This window comes from Equus caballus, chromosome 15, assembly GCF_041296265.1.
Source record: "Equus caballus isolate H_3958 breed thoroughbred chromosome 15, TB-T2T, whole genome shotgun sequence".
Taxonomy (NCBI): domain Eukaryota; kingdom Metazoa; phylum Chordata; class Mammalia; order Perissodactyla; family Equidae; genus Equus; species Equus caballus.
The window spans coordinates 74,796,246-74,811,503 of NC_091698.1; the positions used below are offsets into that span (position 1 = coordinate 74,796,246).

General features: G+C 37.0%; 3 protein-coding genes across 50 annotated transcripts in view; 1 reads left to right on the forward strand and 2 right to left on the reverse strand.

Moving 5' to 3' along the window:
* The window catches only part of ARHGEF33 (Rho guanine nucleotide exchange factor 33), a 111,984-nt gene extending 110,715 nt beyond the window's left edge, over positions 1-1,269 (reverse strand). For 36 of the 39 annotated variants that reach the window (XM_070235569.1, XM_070235570.1, XM_070235585.1 and 33 more), the window contains exon 1: positions 1,067-1,220. The gene's annotated coding sequence lies outside the window, so the exon portion shown is untranslated. Of the gene's footprint in view, positions 1-1,066 lie in introns of all 39 variants that reach the window. The other 3 variants (XM_070235595.1, XM_070235593.1, XM_070235594.1) reach the window with 1 other exon arrangement.
* Positions 1,270-3,160: 1,891 nt separating this feature from the next.
* MORN2 (MORN repeat containing 2) lies at positions 3,161-8,646 on the reverse strand. The gene is made up of 5 exons (NM_001433540.1): positions 8,517-8,646; positions 6,009-6,059; positions 5,487-5,593; positions 4,635-4,771; positions 3,161-3,397 (listed from the first exon to the last, which is right to left on the reverse strand). The coding sequence occupies exons 1-5, from the start codon at positions 8,572-8,574 to the stop codon at positions 3,295-3,297; spliced, it is 456 nt and encodes a 151-aa protein (NP_001420469.1). The 5' UTR covers positions 8,575-8,646; the 3' UTR covers positions 3,161-3,294.
* The window catches only part of DHX57 (DExH-box helicase 57), a 52,054-nt gene continuing 45,022 nt past the window's right edge, over positions 8,227-15,258 (forward strand). The window contains exons 1-3 of one of the 10 annotated variants that reach the window (XM_070235556.1): positions 8,703-8,839; positions 8,944-9,095; positions 10,071-10,110. The gene's annotated coding sequence lies outside the window, so the exon portion shown is untranslated. Of the gene's footprint in view, positions 9,571-10,070; positions 10,111-15,258 lie in introns of all 10 variants that reach the window. The other 9 variants (XM_070235558.1, XM_070235557.1, XM_005600034.4 and 6 more) reach the window with 9 other exon arrangements.

Here is a 15,258-nt window from a genome sequence, read left to right on the forward strand (position 1 = left end):
GTCCCAAATCAAATCAACCAAATGTATGTGAAATTTGTACAAGGCACTTATCTGTTAACCTTTATATTTGTATTAAAAGTTAACAATAGTATGATCATCTTCCTTTCAAAAGCCTCTGAGGTTCCAAACTGGGTTAGATTGCGTTTTCAGAGCCCACAGTATTAGCAAAAATGTAGATATTAATGAAATTCATGGGAACTACTTAGTGTAAACGTGTGTCAAAAAATTTGTTTCTCTAGTATAAATTTCTGATCATTTAGTTAAATCCTTCAGAAGTGCCTTCAGTGAAATGGCTTTACTATTTGCAGAAGTATAATTTTGTATTGAAAGGAGCTATTAAAAAAGACAAAAGGGTAATAAAAAGACACATTTTTCTATTTTAAGAATACTATTTTTTCAGCATATAAAAACCCACACAATTCCAATACTAATTATGATAGAATCCCATTCTCGCTTAAGAATAGAAAGCTTTCAAATGAAATCCAATTCTTCTCATCATGCCCCTAAAGCCCCACAAAAGGTTTAGAATTAAGTTTCACTAATGTCCCTGAGTAATAAATCAGCACATATTTTTCTGTACATAAAGGAGTGAACTCTGATAGAATCCTCTATCCCTTTTCTGTTACAACAGGCATAAATCAACCTCTTTCCATTCCTAATCTTTTTCATTCTTTATCCTTAATCCCAAAGAGGCATATACACACATGCTGGATTTATCTGCTTTGTAAATCAAGAATCCTGTCATCCTTTAAGATTGCTCTCAAAATTTAATTTGGCTTCAACTAAATACATAAATATGCAAAACTCTTCAGTCCCCAAACATTTCAATAGTTGACAACCTACAAAGGCAGATTATGACATAATACAAAAACCAATCAAGAAAATGAACATTTCACAAGTATTACATTGTTATAACTTTTGAATAGAAAGTTTTCTTTAAATGTCTACCTTAAATAAATGTTAGCATATTGTGAGTCTAAATTAGTAAGGATTAACGGGATTTCTTCTCTTATAAAAATATTTCCCCTCTCAATGCCTCTTAAACCACATAAAAACACACACTTACCCCATGTTGCTTGCTGTGGTTATATCATCCACAGATCAAGGCGTATCTGGATGCTGAATTAACTTAAAGGTTATAAAAAGAAGCACTAGAGAGGTTTGACTTCCCTGGAAAGGAGACTGTCATATGCTAGCTAGGCTTTTAAATGAGGAAAACTAGTGTCTCTTCTAATTATATAAGCTCCAGGTCAAATTCTAGCATCCACTAATCAAATACCTGAACTGTGTTTAGTTTCAAGGAGCAAAAGAAAGAAGACTGTTTAAGAGGAATGACTTTGGTATTTAGAAAAGTGAAAACCTGAGCATTGAAAAGTTACTTATATGTCAATAAAAAGTTAGATTTTAAAAGCAAAGTATATATCTTGCTACATTAAATAATTTGAAGAAAAATATTAGGGAAAATTTAGTTTGCAGTAAAGCAGACATTTTTCTATATTTTCCAGAAGTTTTGAATGTGCATTATATGTCCTGGTTCCTGAAAACATCCTTTCACTGTACCTCAACTTGTCTAGTATTTCTCTCCTTATAAATTCCAGTACAATAATATTTAATTCTAAAACCATACCAGTTAATGCTAAGCAACAAATCTGTTATAAAAACTTATAAACAGGGTCTTTTGAAATTAAATGCAAAGCTGTTATTATGAGAAACTAACAAAAATACCATTTTATGTCAATATTTTCAGACATTTCAACTCAGATTTATAGTAGTACAACAAAAAATAAAAATGAAAAATTTTTGAAAATGATATATTGAGAAATACAAATTTTCACAAGATTTTGAAAGAAGAAATGTGACAGAAGCTGTCTACTACATATGCCATTTTTTGTCAGTTTTGGAAAAATAGTCTCAGCAAAAACACTCAGATCTTTATTGTAATTTTTAGTATGTAGCCATGATGTTCTGTTCTGGTAATCTTTGAATTATTTTATCTAAAAGGTAAAGAACCTTCCAGGCATGGAGTATGTGAGGACACAAAAATCTACTTTTTAAAAAAATTGAGATGTAATCCACAAACTATACATAAAATTTGCCCTTTTACTGTGAACAATTCAGTGGCTTTTAGTATCCACGAGGTTGTAGAACCATCATCACTAATTCTAAGAGCATTCCCACCACCCCAAAAAGAAACGCCATGCCTCCCAATTCCTCCCTCCCCTGGCAACCACTAATCTACTTTCTATCTCTATGGATTTGCCTATTCTGGATATTTCACAGAAAGGCCCCACAATGTGGGGACTTTTGTGACTGGCTTCTTTTATTTAGTACAATGTTTTCAAGGTTCATTCATGTTATAGCATGTATCAGTACTTCATTCTGTTTTACAGGTGAATAATATTCCACTGTGTGAATATACCACACTTTGTTTATCCATTCAGCAGCTGATGGACATTTGGGTTGTTCCCAGCATTGGGCTGTTATGAATAATGCTGCAATGAGCATTCCTGTACAAGTCAATTCGCTTGGGTATGTACTTAGAAATTGCTGGGAAATATGGTAACTATACGTGTAACTTTTTGAGAAACTGTTTTCCATAGTTTTATACCATTTTACATTCCCACCAGAAGTGTTTGAGGTTTCCAATTTCTCCACGTCCTTGCCAAACTTTGTTACTGTCTCTTTTTAATACAGCCATCCTAATGATTGTGAAGTGGTATTTTATTGTGTTTAATTTGCATTTCCCTAAAGAGTGATGATGTTGAGCAGCTTTTCAGTTGCATATTAGACATTTGTATATCTTCTTTGAAGAAATGTCTACTCAAATCCTTTGCCCATTTTTAAATTGGATTGTCTTTTTACTTATATATATTTATATATGAGTTCTTCTTACATTCTGGAAACTAAACCTTTATCAGATATATGATTTGCAAATATTTTCTCCCATTCTGTAGATTGTCTTTTCATTTTCTTGATATTCTCCTTTAACATACAGATACACTTTTTAAGGATGACAAAACTCAGGCACAGGATTAGAAATTGACTTTGCCAAGATTTGAGTAATTCTGCTGTATTTATTAAAATGAGCAAACTCTCAATCGGATCACATAATTTATTTTAAACTAATTATAAGATAATGAAAATAAAGTTCAAAAAGGCATAAGTGAGTGATGGCTTTATTAGCAAAATTATAATATAGAAGCAGTGTATGAAGTTACTTCAGATGACACATTTTACAGTTTTCCTTACAACTAAAAGCTTCAATTATCACATTAAAGCTTTAATGCAGAATATCTACATGTGGAGCTTTAGTCTCAGGCCTGGAGCAGCTGTGAAATGAAAGTTACCACACCATTCTAGTCCTTGGATATCAGTATACTGTCCTTCACCTTCCACCCTGTAATAGTAAAAGATAAGTTTGTTCATTAACCAAGACCAAGAATTTATAGCCCAGATATAAGATGGTCTAGTATATTATGTACTACGTCTGAAGAATCATATCTTTTCACTTTCAAAGTTTGATTGAAAATCTGGCATCCTGCTTTCATATCTTACAAAAAACATTACTATTCCAAATGAACATTGTCATTATACAATTTTGGCGTCCAAGACTTTAGGATCATATATGCTAAGTTTACACAAAACTGTAACAATCAGTTAAAAAATGAAAAGTTTATATTAGTTCATTCATTTATTCAACAAATATCTACTGACCATCAATTATGTTTGAGGCACTGTGCTCTGTGCTGGTGTTTTGTTAGACTCTTTGGAGTGGTGAAAACACACTTTGCATAAACAAACGGACCTCTAACTCATTTGGTTAGATTTTTCTCTCTTTATTAACATCAGCGGAAAAAGTTTATATATTACTGTCATAGACTTGCACTCAAAATAGGTGAACACTTGTCTACCCTCCTCAAAATGTATTCACATCAACCACTTCATAACAATTAGGTTGTAGGTTGCACTTTCAATTGTGGAAATAATCAAGGGGTATTTATAAATGAACATGAACCTCTGGGTGACATGGCATGGTATTTAGGATGAAGATTAAGTTTGTAATGCTGTGCTCATGTTTCATTTCACTTTCATTTTTCCTACAAGCATATGCTCAGAAAGGATAACAGTGGGTAGATTTCTGCAGTTCGAAAATTAACTAATTTTGCTTACATTTTAAAAATTAGCCTAGTAAAAATGTACACACATATCAGGTCAAAATGAAATAAACAATTATGAAATTAGCCTCAAGGCTGTTTTTTAAAAAGTTTGTCAAGCTATTTCAAGGAAAAGTAATTTTTGGTGTAAATTTTCTCAGTAATTGTGACAAGCTTTCCCTTTCCAAGCTGACTGCAAAAAGTTCTATAGACTAGAGAAGTCAAGAGGAAATAAATGAAAAGTCTAACAGATTATTACCAAGAATGATATCTTCTTTTGGAGGCTCATGATGGTCTTAGCCTCTCTTACAACATTTTCCTCCCCAACATAAGCCAACAACTCTTACAAAATACATTATAAACATCTTTGAACTAAATACATTGCAAAAGAATATTTAACATTAACTAAATTTAATATTTAAGCAAACATGGCTGAAAAGAATCTTTTAGAACTGCAGTGACTTTTTATTTTAAGCTCACCTATTTTCATTGAAATTTCCAGTGTACTTTGCCCCAGTTGGGAATGTATAAGTCCCCAATCCATGAAACATATTGTCCTTAAAGTGTCCTTCATATACTGCTCCTGAAAAATGCTCAAGTCTTCCAAAACCATTCATCTGTTTGTAATAAAGGAAACGACCTCAGTAACTAACCTTCAGTTGTCCTAGAACACTTCAAAAGGGTGCACATATGTCTACCACTCAGTTCTTATTCAATCCATCATCATATCACCTTTTATTTCCACAAAAATAAGACAACATTTTTATCATTTTCCTTCATATATATCTCTCTTTGAAGGCTGTCAAGTCATATGTTCCTGATCTGAGACACCTGAACATCTCAGCAGTCCATGATGATGAAAATAGGGGTCCTTGAGGTACCTTGACCATATCTTAAAGGGCAACCAGTTTAGTTATCTATCCCAGGAAACAGTATAAAAATGTCCTAAAGAACAAAAATTTATACTCAAGCAGACCTGGATACACATTCTTGTTTCATCACTTCCCAGCTGGGCAAGAAACCTGACCCTGATTTCCCTCATTTGTAAAACAGAAGTATTAATGTTACCTACCTCATGAGGTTGCTATGAGGATTAACTAGAAAATTATGTAATGAGTTTAGTTTACTCAACGAAGAGGAGATGAGAAAGACAATGATGATGATTAGCTCTCTGCATAGGTTTAATATTACTCATATACATTAAATATAATCATTTGTTATTTTTATTGTATAGTCTATTCATATGTGTTTTTGATTAATGGTGAAATGCCTGGAATCATTCAATCAATAGGATTACTTATTCACTGTCAGTGTTCAAAAGAACAATAATACCTTGTCATCTTTCCAGCTTCCTGTGTAGACAATCCCATTAGGAGTAGTATGAATACCTATTCCATTTCTCTCAAAGATTCCCGAAGATGTTCGTGTACAGTCACCATCTAAACAAGAGAGAAATACTGAAGATTATAAATGAGAACCCTGTTTGACTAAGTAATAAAGTATTTATGTTCAGGCCTAATCACAACTGCACCCCTACGGGTCTCATTGGCTCCCTAGTACTGAAACCAATGTGGCCACGGATGAGAAGCTCCATGGACCTAGCAGGTCTGGTAACCACTGAGACTCAAGGGCAGGAAGATTCACAGATCTCATAGGTTTCCAAGGCATGCTATCTAGACTTAACATTAGAGTTTAGATCTAAAATCTGTTCACCAATTAGTTTTTCTACGTTATTTTATTTAATGGAGTTAATATCCCAATAGCAGTTTTATAAAATGTGACCATCTCATTTTTTCACTCTTAAGCTATTTAATTTTAGTCTGTATAGAAAAAGTAATTGAAATGTATGCTTACCATATTTGTCTCCATTTGGAAATATAAAGTTTATCTTATACACTTCTGCAGCTGTTTAAGATTTAAGAAAAGTCACATGAATAAATATTTTTACATCATAAGAACTATAACAAATGTGCTTTACGAGTTAACCAAATAGACTCACTTCATATGATCACAAGCATATCATGATTACTTGGCATTTCCATAGTATAGAGTACGGTCCTGGGAAAATAAATAATTTTGTCTAGATGGTCCATTTTCATTTATTTGTCTGTTTATTATAACAGCTTTATTAAGATATAATTCACATACCACAAAACTTACCTTTCAAAAGCACACAATTTAATGTTTTTAACACATTCAGAATTGTGCAACTATTACCACAAGCTAATTTTAGAATATCTTAATCATCCCAAAAAGAAATCCTGTACCCATAAGCAGTTTCTCTCCATTCCCTTAATTCCCTCCCAGCCCTTGCTCCAGCCCCTGGCAACCACTAATCTATTTTCTGTCTCGATGGATTTGCCTATTCGGGACATTTCATAGAAATGGAGTCATATAATATGTGGTCCTTTGTGACTGTCTTCTTTTACTTAGCATAATGTTTTCATGGTTCATCCATGTTGTAGCATGTATCAGTACTTCATCTCTTTTTATGGCCGAATAGTCCATTGTATGGAAAGAACACATTTTGTTTATCTGTTCATCAGTTGATGGACAGTTGGGTTGTTTCCAGTTTGGGCTATTATGAATAATGCTGCTATGGACATTCAAGTGTAAGTTTTTGTATGGACATATATTTTTATTTCTCTTGGGTAGCCTATATGATCTGTGGATTGTCTCAAGAGGTAAGGTAGAGTGCAGAATCTCTGATTTGGCAGTAGGAGGAAATAGAAAGTAAAGAAAGATAGTAAGCAAGGAGGGGTAGGGTTGGGGCGGGGGGGGGGGGGGGGGGCGGGGAGGGTCCAAACAGAATGAGACTGGGATGCAGACCAGGTGAAAAATGAAGAAAACCACAGGGGAAAAAAAACTGAAAAAGAAAACCACAGGACTGGGGTTGGAGGGTGAGGAATCTATGTCTCAGAGCCCTGGGGCATTTAGTGGATTAAAACATTAGAAACTTTTTCCAATACTGAAGAAAACTCATATGTAGAGAAGATAAGTAAACTCTAACTTCTAGGACAATAGCGTCCACTAGAATGTTACTCAAAGTATGATCCCTGCATCCGAGTCACCTGCAAGTTGGCCCTACTCTAAACTACAGATTCAGAATTTCTATGGGTGGAGCAAAAAAACTGATATATATATATATATTTAAAGATTTTATTTTTCCTTTTTCTCCCCAAAGCCTCCCAGTACATAGTTGTATATTTTAGTTGTGGGTTCTAGCTTGGCATGTGGGATGCTGCCTCAACATGGCCTGATGAGCGGTGCCATGTCCGCACCCAGGATCCAAACCAGCAAAACCCTGGGCTGCTGAAGCCGAGTGCACAAACTTAACCACTCGTCCACGGGCTGGCCCCAAGAACTGATAATTTTTATTTAAAAATTAATTTAGGTGCCATTTGAGAAAGGCTTGCAGTTCACTCTGAGAAAACAGAGTTAATAACACAATAGGTAGAAGACTTTAAAATACTGTAACATCCTCAGAGAGACTGGGAGGGTATAGTATCCTTGAGGCAGGAACAGGTGGTTATGAAAAAGAACCAATGAGCCACCTAGGAAATGAATAATATAATTGGTGAAATACAACTCCTTAGAAGGGCTGAATAACAGAATGGACACAACTGAAAAGTAAATTAGTGAACTAGAACAGAAGGTTGAAAATTTTTCCCAGAAAGAGCCACAAAGAAAAACGGAGCTTTCACCTGAGCAAAGCCTTTCTTCTCTCCCCTCAGCCCGACTCCTCTAGGAGCCCCCACAACACTCTGGGCCTATCCCTACTACAGCCCTTAGGACCCTATTAAAATCACGCTTTTGTGCCGGAAACCTCTATCAAGATCCTGGCTCGTCTGGGTCAGGGATCGCGGATCAGTCAAATCTCTTTTCTCACCCTAGTGTCCAGTTCAGTGCTTAGTACTTGCTGGTGGGAACCGAACGTCTAGTGAATGAATGGCACTTGGGAAGCAATCGTTAAATGCTTTTTAATCAGAGCACTTGATCATACAAGAAACCGAACCGTTTTCAATTGCCCTTAAATGGTTCCACATTCGAAGCTTTGAATGTTAGAGCTAAAGGGAACCTCAGAGATGGAGATCGTCTGGCGCCATAGAGGAAACTGAAACCCAGAGAGGTTGGCACTTGCCTAAGGTGTCACGACAGCGAATGAACGGCCGAATCAGAGCTGGAATCCAGGTCTCCTGATCCCAAGCCAAGAGCTCTCCGGCCCCCACCCCAACCCCAGTGTAGACGCTCAGGAAATTTGTCACAGCCGCACCGGAGTTACCAGGGGCCGAACTCTGGCTCAACACGAGTTTTTCTTAAAGACGCCTTACCCCGCTCGGGGCGTTGGGACGCGGTACTCACATGACAGAGAGGTGTTGGAGAGATTTTCTTGACTTTGCGATTCCTCCTGGGCCGCCAGCTCTGCGACCCGCAGGGAGCCAAACGCTAGCTATGCGCCCAGTGCGACTCGGTTGCTGTGGCGACTACGCACCTCTCACCCGGAAGCGAATATCCGAGGGGTGAGGCTCAGCCAATCAGAAGGCGCCTGGGTTGTGCAGCTGCAGCTGGGCCGCGGCGGGGCCGCCCCAGGTGAGATCCGTGAGGGTGGCCGAGCCCTGGCGGGACCTTTCGCCCCTGGGCGCTCCCTCCTGACAGCCGCTCCGGGAAGCAGCGCTGCGAGCCTGGTACGGCCTCCACTTCCACGGACAAGGAATGTGTGTCCGTGTGCGTGCTCTGTGCGTCGCCCTGTTTGTCAGTGTGTGGACCTTTCTACTGTCTCCCTCTCCAGGAGTGGTCAGAGCCTGAGCACCCTCCTGGGCCGGAGGGATCCAGCCTATCTAGCTGGGGCCGGTGAGTTTGGACCGACAGGATCCCAGGCCCTGGGACCGGGCCCGATGGGGGTCGGCAGCTGAGGTTGCCTACGCGCACGCTGGAAGCGGGGTAACTGAATTCAGGCTCGGAGCCGGGTAGAGGATTGGATTGGAGGGGCTCAGGCTTCCTTTCTTGTCTCTCTCTCCATCTCGAGTGGTTATTTGGGGGAGAGGATTGGGACGATGTGTGCTGGAAGAAAGGTACCAGGTCTGGGTATCTGTCTGGAGCTAGATATATGGGATCAGTCAGAGATTTGCCTGGGAGGGGAGTGGTGTGTGGTCAGCTTTCAGTGCCCATCTTGGTGATTCTGTGTCTGGGAGGCCAAACTTGGGTGTGAAACAAAGGATACTCTTCCTCTGTCCACGCTGAAGAAAGGTAGTTGGAATCTTCCCAGGCTAAATGGAATAGAATAGTGAAATCTATCCATGTGGCTTATACAACTGAATTCCTGTTCCCTGGAAAACGTCTGGAGAGAATCGTATTGGCTACAGCCAGCAAGTCTCCATTCAACTTTGGAGAGTAGATCTCAGACCAGATTGTAAAGGTAACATTTTCTGGGTTGGTGTGAGACAAGTTGTTGATGGCTCTTTAGGCAAGCTAACTGTGGCTTGGTCTGGTTGGCTACCCACTATTTTCTTTTTTAAACAAAGCACAATATTTTCTTGCTTTTTCCTAATATTTCTTACTACACAAACTTACCTGGGCTGGGTGGTTTTTGAGATGAAGCTCTGATCTTTCTGTCTTTTTCTAAATTTTAGAAATAATAGGTAATTATTGATGCACAACTTTACGAAATTCATTTTGTCCCATTGTTTTGGTCTCCCATTAAGCTTTTAATGCCCCTGCATTTTTGTGAGTATATGTGTATGTACCACTGTTTTTACAGAAGACCTTGAGGTAGTTGGACTTCTTTCTTACGATCTTATCTAAGAGGATCTAAAGTCAGAGCAAACTTGTAATGATGGAGTTTTAAATTTGGATTGGAAAAGTATATTAATCATATTTTTTCTTTTCTATATTTTATGGTGTTTTGACGTCTTGCAGGCCTAGCTGGCCAGGAGGAAACTGCCCTTCCCAGGGCTAGGTAATTAACAACTCATGTGTGACCATGCCTTTCATATGCAAACCAGCCAATCTTATATCCATACTACCAACCACGTCCTTTATCTAGTTCTCACACCCAAGCCAGTAGTTCCCTGCCCTTGATCAATCCTAGGCCAGGTACCAGGCAACTAGGGACAGCCGCTGTGCCCCAAAGTCTGCTGGAATTATTCAGACTAGCCAATACTAACCTGTTTACCCTGCCCCACCTCACCTTTCTGGTGGAAACCCCAAGAAAGACTGTGGTCGCCTTCCCTTGGCTCCTCCCTGCCTCCTCGGTAACACTGGTGCTTCCCCCTGGGGCCTGCTGTGGCATGGCATGCCTCTCCTTTCTAGAGAAACTGTGAGTAACATTTAACTTTTTTCTCAATGGCATTGACCTCTCCATGTTGTCACTCAATCACGTTTATAAATTAAGACCCAGGCACAAATCAAAGAGGGACTGGCTTATCATTAAACTTTGAATTGATGGTAAAAGGTACAGGTGTGTGGGGATAGGGGGTGATACGATGGAAAGAATTTCAGCTTTGGAGTCAAATGGATTGTTTCAAACCCTGACTCCAGGCTTTGTTTCTATAATTGGTGACATTAGATAAGTCATGTAATTTATCTGTACTCTAGTTTCCTCCTCTATAAAATATAGAAAGCAATAATTATAAGAGTTTTAGAGGATTAAATGAAATAATCTTACCTTTCCCCTCAGTGCAGACTTGTATATCCGACTACCTTCTACATATCGTCATATGAGTATCTAATAGGCATCTCATAACATATCCAGTCTGAACTTGTGACGCCACGCCAAATCTTTTCCTCCCCAACATTCCCGTTCTGAGTACATGGCACCACTATTCACCCAGTTAACCTAGGCCAAAAAATATTGCAGTAATTCTAGATACTACTTTCTCGTACCTTTCATCCAGTTCATCTACCTTTAAAGTATGTTGAGAATCTATGACCACTTTTCAACTCAACTTGCTCTCACCCTAGTCCAACTCACTGTACTTTTTCTCTAGTCTGAACAACTGCAGTAGTTTCCTAACTGGCCTCCTGGTTTCTCCTCACCTCTACAGTCTTTATATTTGTCACATGGCAGCTAGAGTAATTGTTTTAAAACGTAAGTCAGTCATATCAAGCTTTTGCCTCAGCTCTCTGGTGACTTCCTGTTAAATTTAGAATAAAATTCAAAGTCCTTCCCAGGGCCTTTATGGCCCTCTCTACTCTCTGACCGCATACCCTTTCCTCACTTCACTACAGACCCACCAGACTCCTTATGTTTATCTAGCCCAGTGCACTGAACATGTTCCGCACTCGGCACCTTTGCATTTATTATTGCTTCTGCTTAGAATGCTCTTTTCACGAATATTTCATAGCTCATGCTCTCAGTATGTTCGGGTGTCTGTTCAAATATGATCTCAGAGAGATGACCACTCTTATCTGACCACTCTATCTAAAATAACAGCCTCAGAGTTTTTCTTTTATTTCATAGCACTTAACTGATATTATATATCTGTTTATTTGTTGTTTGTCTTACCCTCTAGAAGGTAAGCTTCATGAGGCAGGAATTTTGTCTTTTTTGCTGTTATATCTCTAGGATCTGGCACATAATAAGTGCTCAATAAATATTTGTGGAATGAATAAATAAATGAATGAATCTCCATTCTCGTGTTAGCCATTTATTCAACTATCACTCATTCCACAAATACATATAAATCCTGCTATATGCCAGACACTGTGTTAGAGGTGTATTCATAATCAAAATGTACATAATCCTTGCCTTCAAAGAGCTTTCTGAGAGAAGGAGGAGAGAGATAAACATGAACTAAGCCCTAAATAAATATGTATAATTATGAAGGATTTTGAAGAAAAGAATGTCAAGACCTACTTAATTTCCACATATTTGTGAGTTTCCCAAATTTTTTCCTGCTCTTGATTTCTTATTTCATTTCACTGTGATTGCCAAAGATACTTTGTATTATTTCTCTTTTTTAATTTATTGACGTTTGTTTTATAGTGTAGCATATGGTCTGTCCTGAAAAATTTTCCTTGTCCACATGACAAAAATATATATTGGGTAAGGTGTTTTATAGATGTCTGTTAGGTCTAGTTGGTTTGTACTGTGTTTCATGTCTTCTGTTTCCTTGTTGGTCTTACATCTAGTTGTTCTTTACCATTGTTGAAAGTGGGTTATTGAAGTCTCCTACTGTTATTACATTGTTTATTTCTGTCTTCATTTCTGTCAGTTGTTGTTTCATGTATTTTGGTGCTCTGTTATTAAATGCATATTTGTTTATAGTTGTTATATCTTCCTGATCGATTGACCCTTTTTTCATTATGAAATGTCCTTCTTTATCTCTAATAACATTTTTTGCTTTAAAGTTTATTTTGTCTGATATTAACATAGCCACTTCAGCTTTCTTGTGGTAGCTGTTTGCATCATTTATCTTTTTCCATCCTTTTACTTTCCATTTATTTGTATCTTTGAATTTAAATTGATAAATAAATAGCATATAGTCATATCATGTTTTTTTATCCAGTCTGGTAATTTTTTTATTGAATTGTTTAATTTCTTCACATATAATGTTATTATTGATATAGTGGGATTTATGTCTGCCATTCTACTTTTTATTGTCTATATGTCTCATGTCTGTTTTGTTTCTCTGTTCCTACTTTACTGCTTTCTTTTGTGTTCAGCCATTAAGTGAATATTTTCTAATGTAATATTTTAATTTCTTTAATGATTTTTTCACTATATTTTTTTAAGTTTTTGGTTTCTTGTTTAGCGACTGCTCCAGGGTTTATCATCTACATTTTAACATGTCAGAATCAGCTTCACATTTATAGTAGCTCAATTTTAGGAATATATAGAAATGTTACTCTCATATACAGTCATGTGTCACTTAATGACAGGGATACATCCTAAGAAATGCATTATTAAGTGATTTCGTCATTGTGTGAACATCATAGAGTATACTTACACAAACCTGGATGGTATAACCTACTATGCATCTAGGCTGTATGGTAGTAATCTTAGGGGATCACCATTGTATATGTGGTCCATCATTGAATGAAATCTTGTTGTGTGGCATAGGACTGGAGCTATATTCCTTTCCCCTCCTTTCGGTGGTGTTACTGTTATACACATCACATCTATTAATATTACAAACCCAGCAATACATTGTTATGAGTATTACTTTACCATTGGTAGTTATTTTTTTAGCCCAATACTACTATGCTCCCACCAACTTGCTTCATGCTATTATTGGCAAATATATTACATTTCTATATATTATAGGTCCAATATTACATCATATACATATTATTTTATATAATTGCTTTTAAAATCGGTTATGTAAAGGATAAAACTATGCATTTATACTTTTTAAAAATATAATTATGTAATTACCTTTATAGGTGTTCTTTATTTTTTTGTGGGGGTTCAAATTACCGTGAAAGGTCACTTGCTTCAACCTGAAGAACTTCCTTTAGTATTTCTTAAGTAGGTGTGCTGTCAACAAATTATCTATTTTCATCTGGGAAAGTTTTTATTTCACCTTCATTCTTGAAAGATAGCTTTTCTGGATATAGGATTCTTGATTGACAGTTCTTTTCTTTGAGTACTTTGAATGTATTATGTCACTGCCTTCTGGCCTCCATTATTTCTGCCAAAAAGTCAGCCATTAATCTTACTGGGGTTATACCTGTAAGTGACAGGTTGTTTTTCTCTTACTACTTTCAGAATTTTCTCCTGTCTTTAACCTTCCGCATTTTTACTATATTATGTCTGTTTGTGAATCACTTTGTGTTTCTCCTACTTGGAGTCCTTTGAACTTTCTGGATGTGTAGGTTATTGTCTTTCAGTAAATTTGAGAAATCTTCTGCCATTATTTGAACATTTTTCTGCTCTTTTCTTTGTCTCCTATCTTTCTGGTGCTTACATTATGCATACTGCTGACTTTGGGCTTAGTTTGTTCTTTTTTTCTAGTTTCTTAAGGTGTAAATTTAGGTTTACTTGAGATCTTTCTTTTTTCTTAATGTAGGCATTTATCACTACAAACTTCCCTCTTGGAACTCCTTTTGCTGTATCCTGTAAGTTTTGTTATGTTGTGTTTCCATTTTCAGTTGTTTCAAGATATTTTTTAATTTCTGTTTTGATATCTTCTTTGACCCATTGGTTGTTCAGGAGCATGTTATTTAATGTCCACATATTTGTGAGTTTTGCAGTTTTCCTTCTGTTATTGATTTACAGTTTCATACCATTGTGGTAAGAAAAAATGCTTGATATGACTTCAGTATTCTTTTTTTTTCCCAAGTAATTTTATTGGGATTATAATGGTTTATAACATGGTGTAATTTCAGGAGTACATTATTGTTTATCAGTTCCTGAATACACTTCATCATGTTCACCTCCAGTAGTGCAATTTTTATCCATCACCATATATATGCGCCCCTTTAACCCTTCCCCCCCGCTCCCACAACCTCCTTCCCCTCTGGTAACCACTAATCTGTTCTCTTTATCCATGTATTTGTTATCTTCCACATATGAGTGAAATCATGCACTATTTATCTTTCTCTGTCTGACTTACTTCACTTAACATCATACACTTATCTCGCTTAGCATCATAACATTTGTTGCAAACGGGACAATTTCGTCTTTTTTATGGCAGAGTAGTATTCCATTGTGTGTGTGTGTGTGTGTGTGTGTATATATATATGTGTATATACACCACATCATCTCTATCCATTCAGCTATAGATGGGCACTTGGGTTGCTTCCACATCTTGGCTATTGTGAGTAATGCTGCAGTGAACATAGGGGTGCATAAATCTCTTTGGATCATTGATTTCAGATTCTTTCGATAAATACCCAGTAGTGGGATAGCTGGATCGTATGGTATTTCTGTTTTTAATTTTTTGAGATGATTTCAGTATTCTTAAATTTGTTAGGACTTGTTTTATGGCCTAACATATGATCTGTCCTGAAGAATGTTCCATATGTGCTTGAGAAGAGTGTGTTTTCTGCTGCTGTTGGATGGAATGTTCTATATATGTCTGTTAGGTCCATTTGGTCTAAATTACAGTTCAAGTCCAATGTTTCCTTATTGGCTTTCTGTCAGAATGATCTATTCATTGTT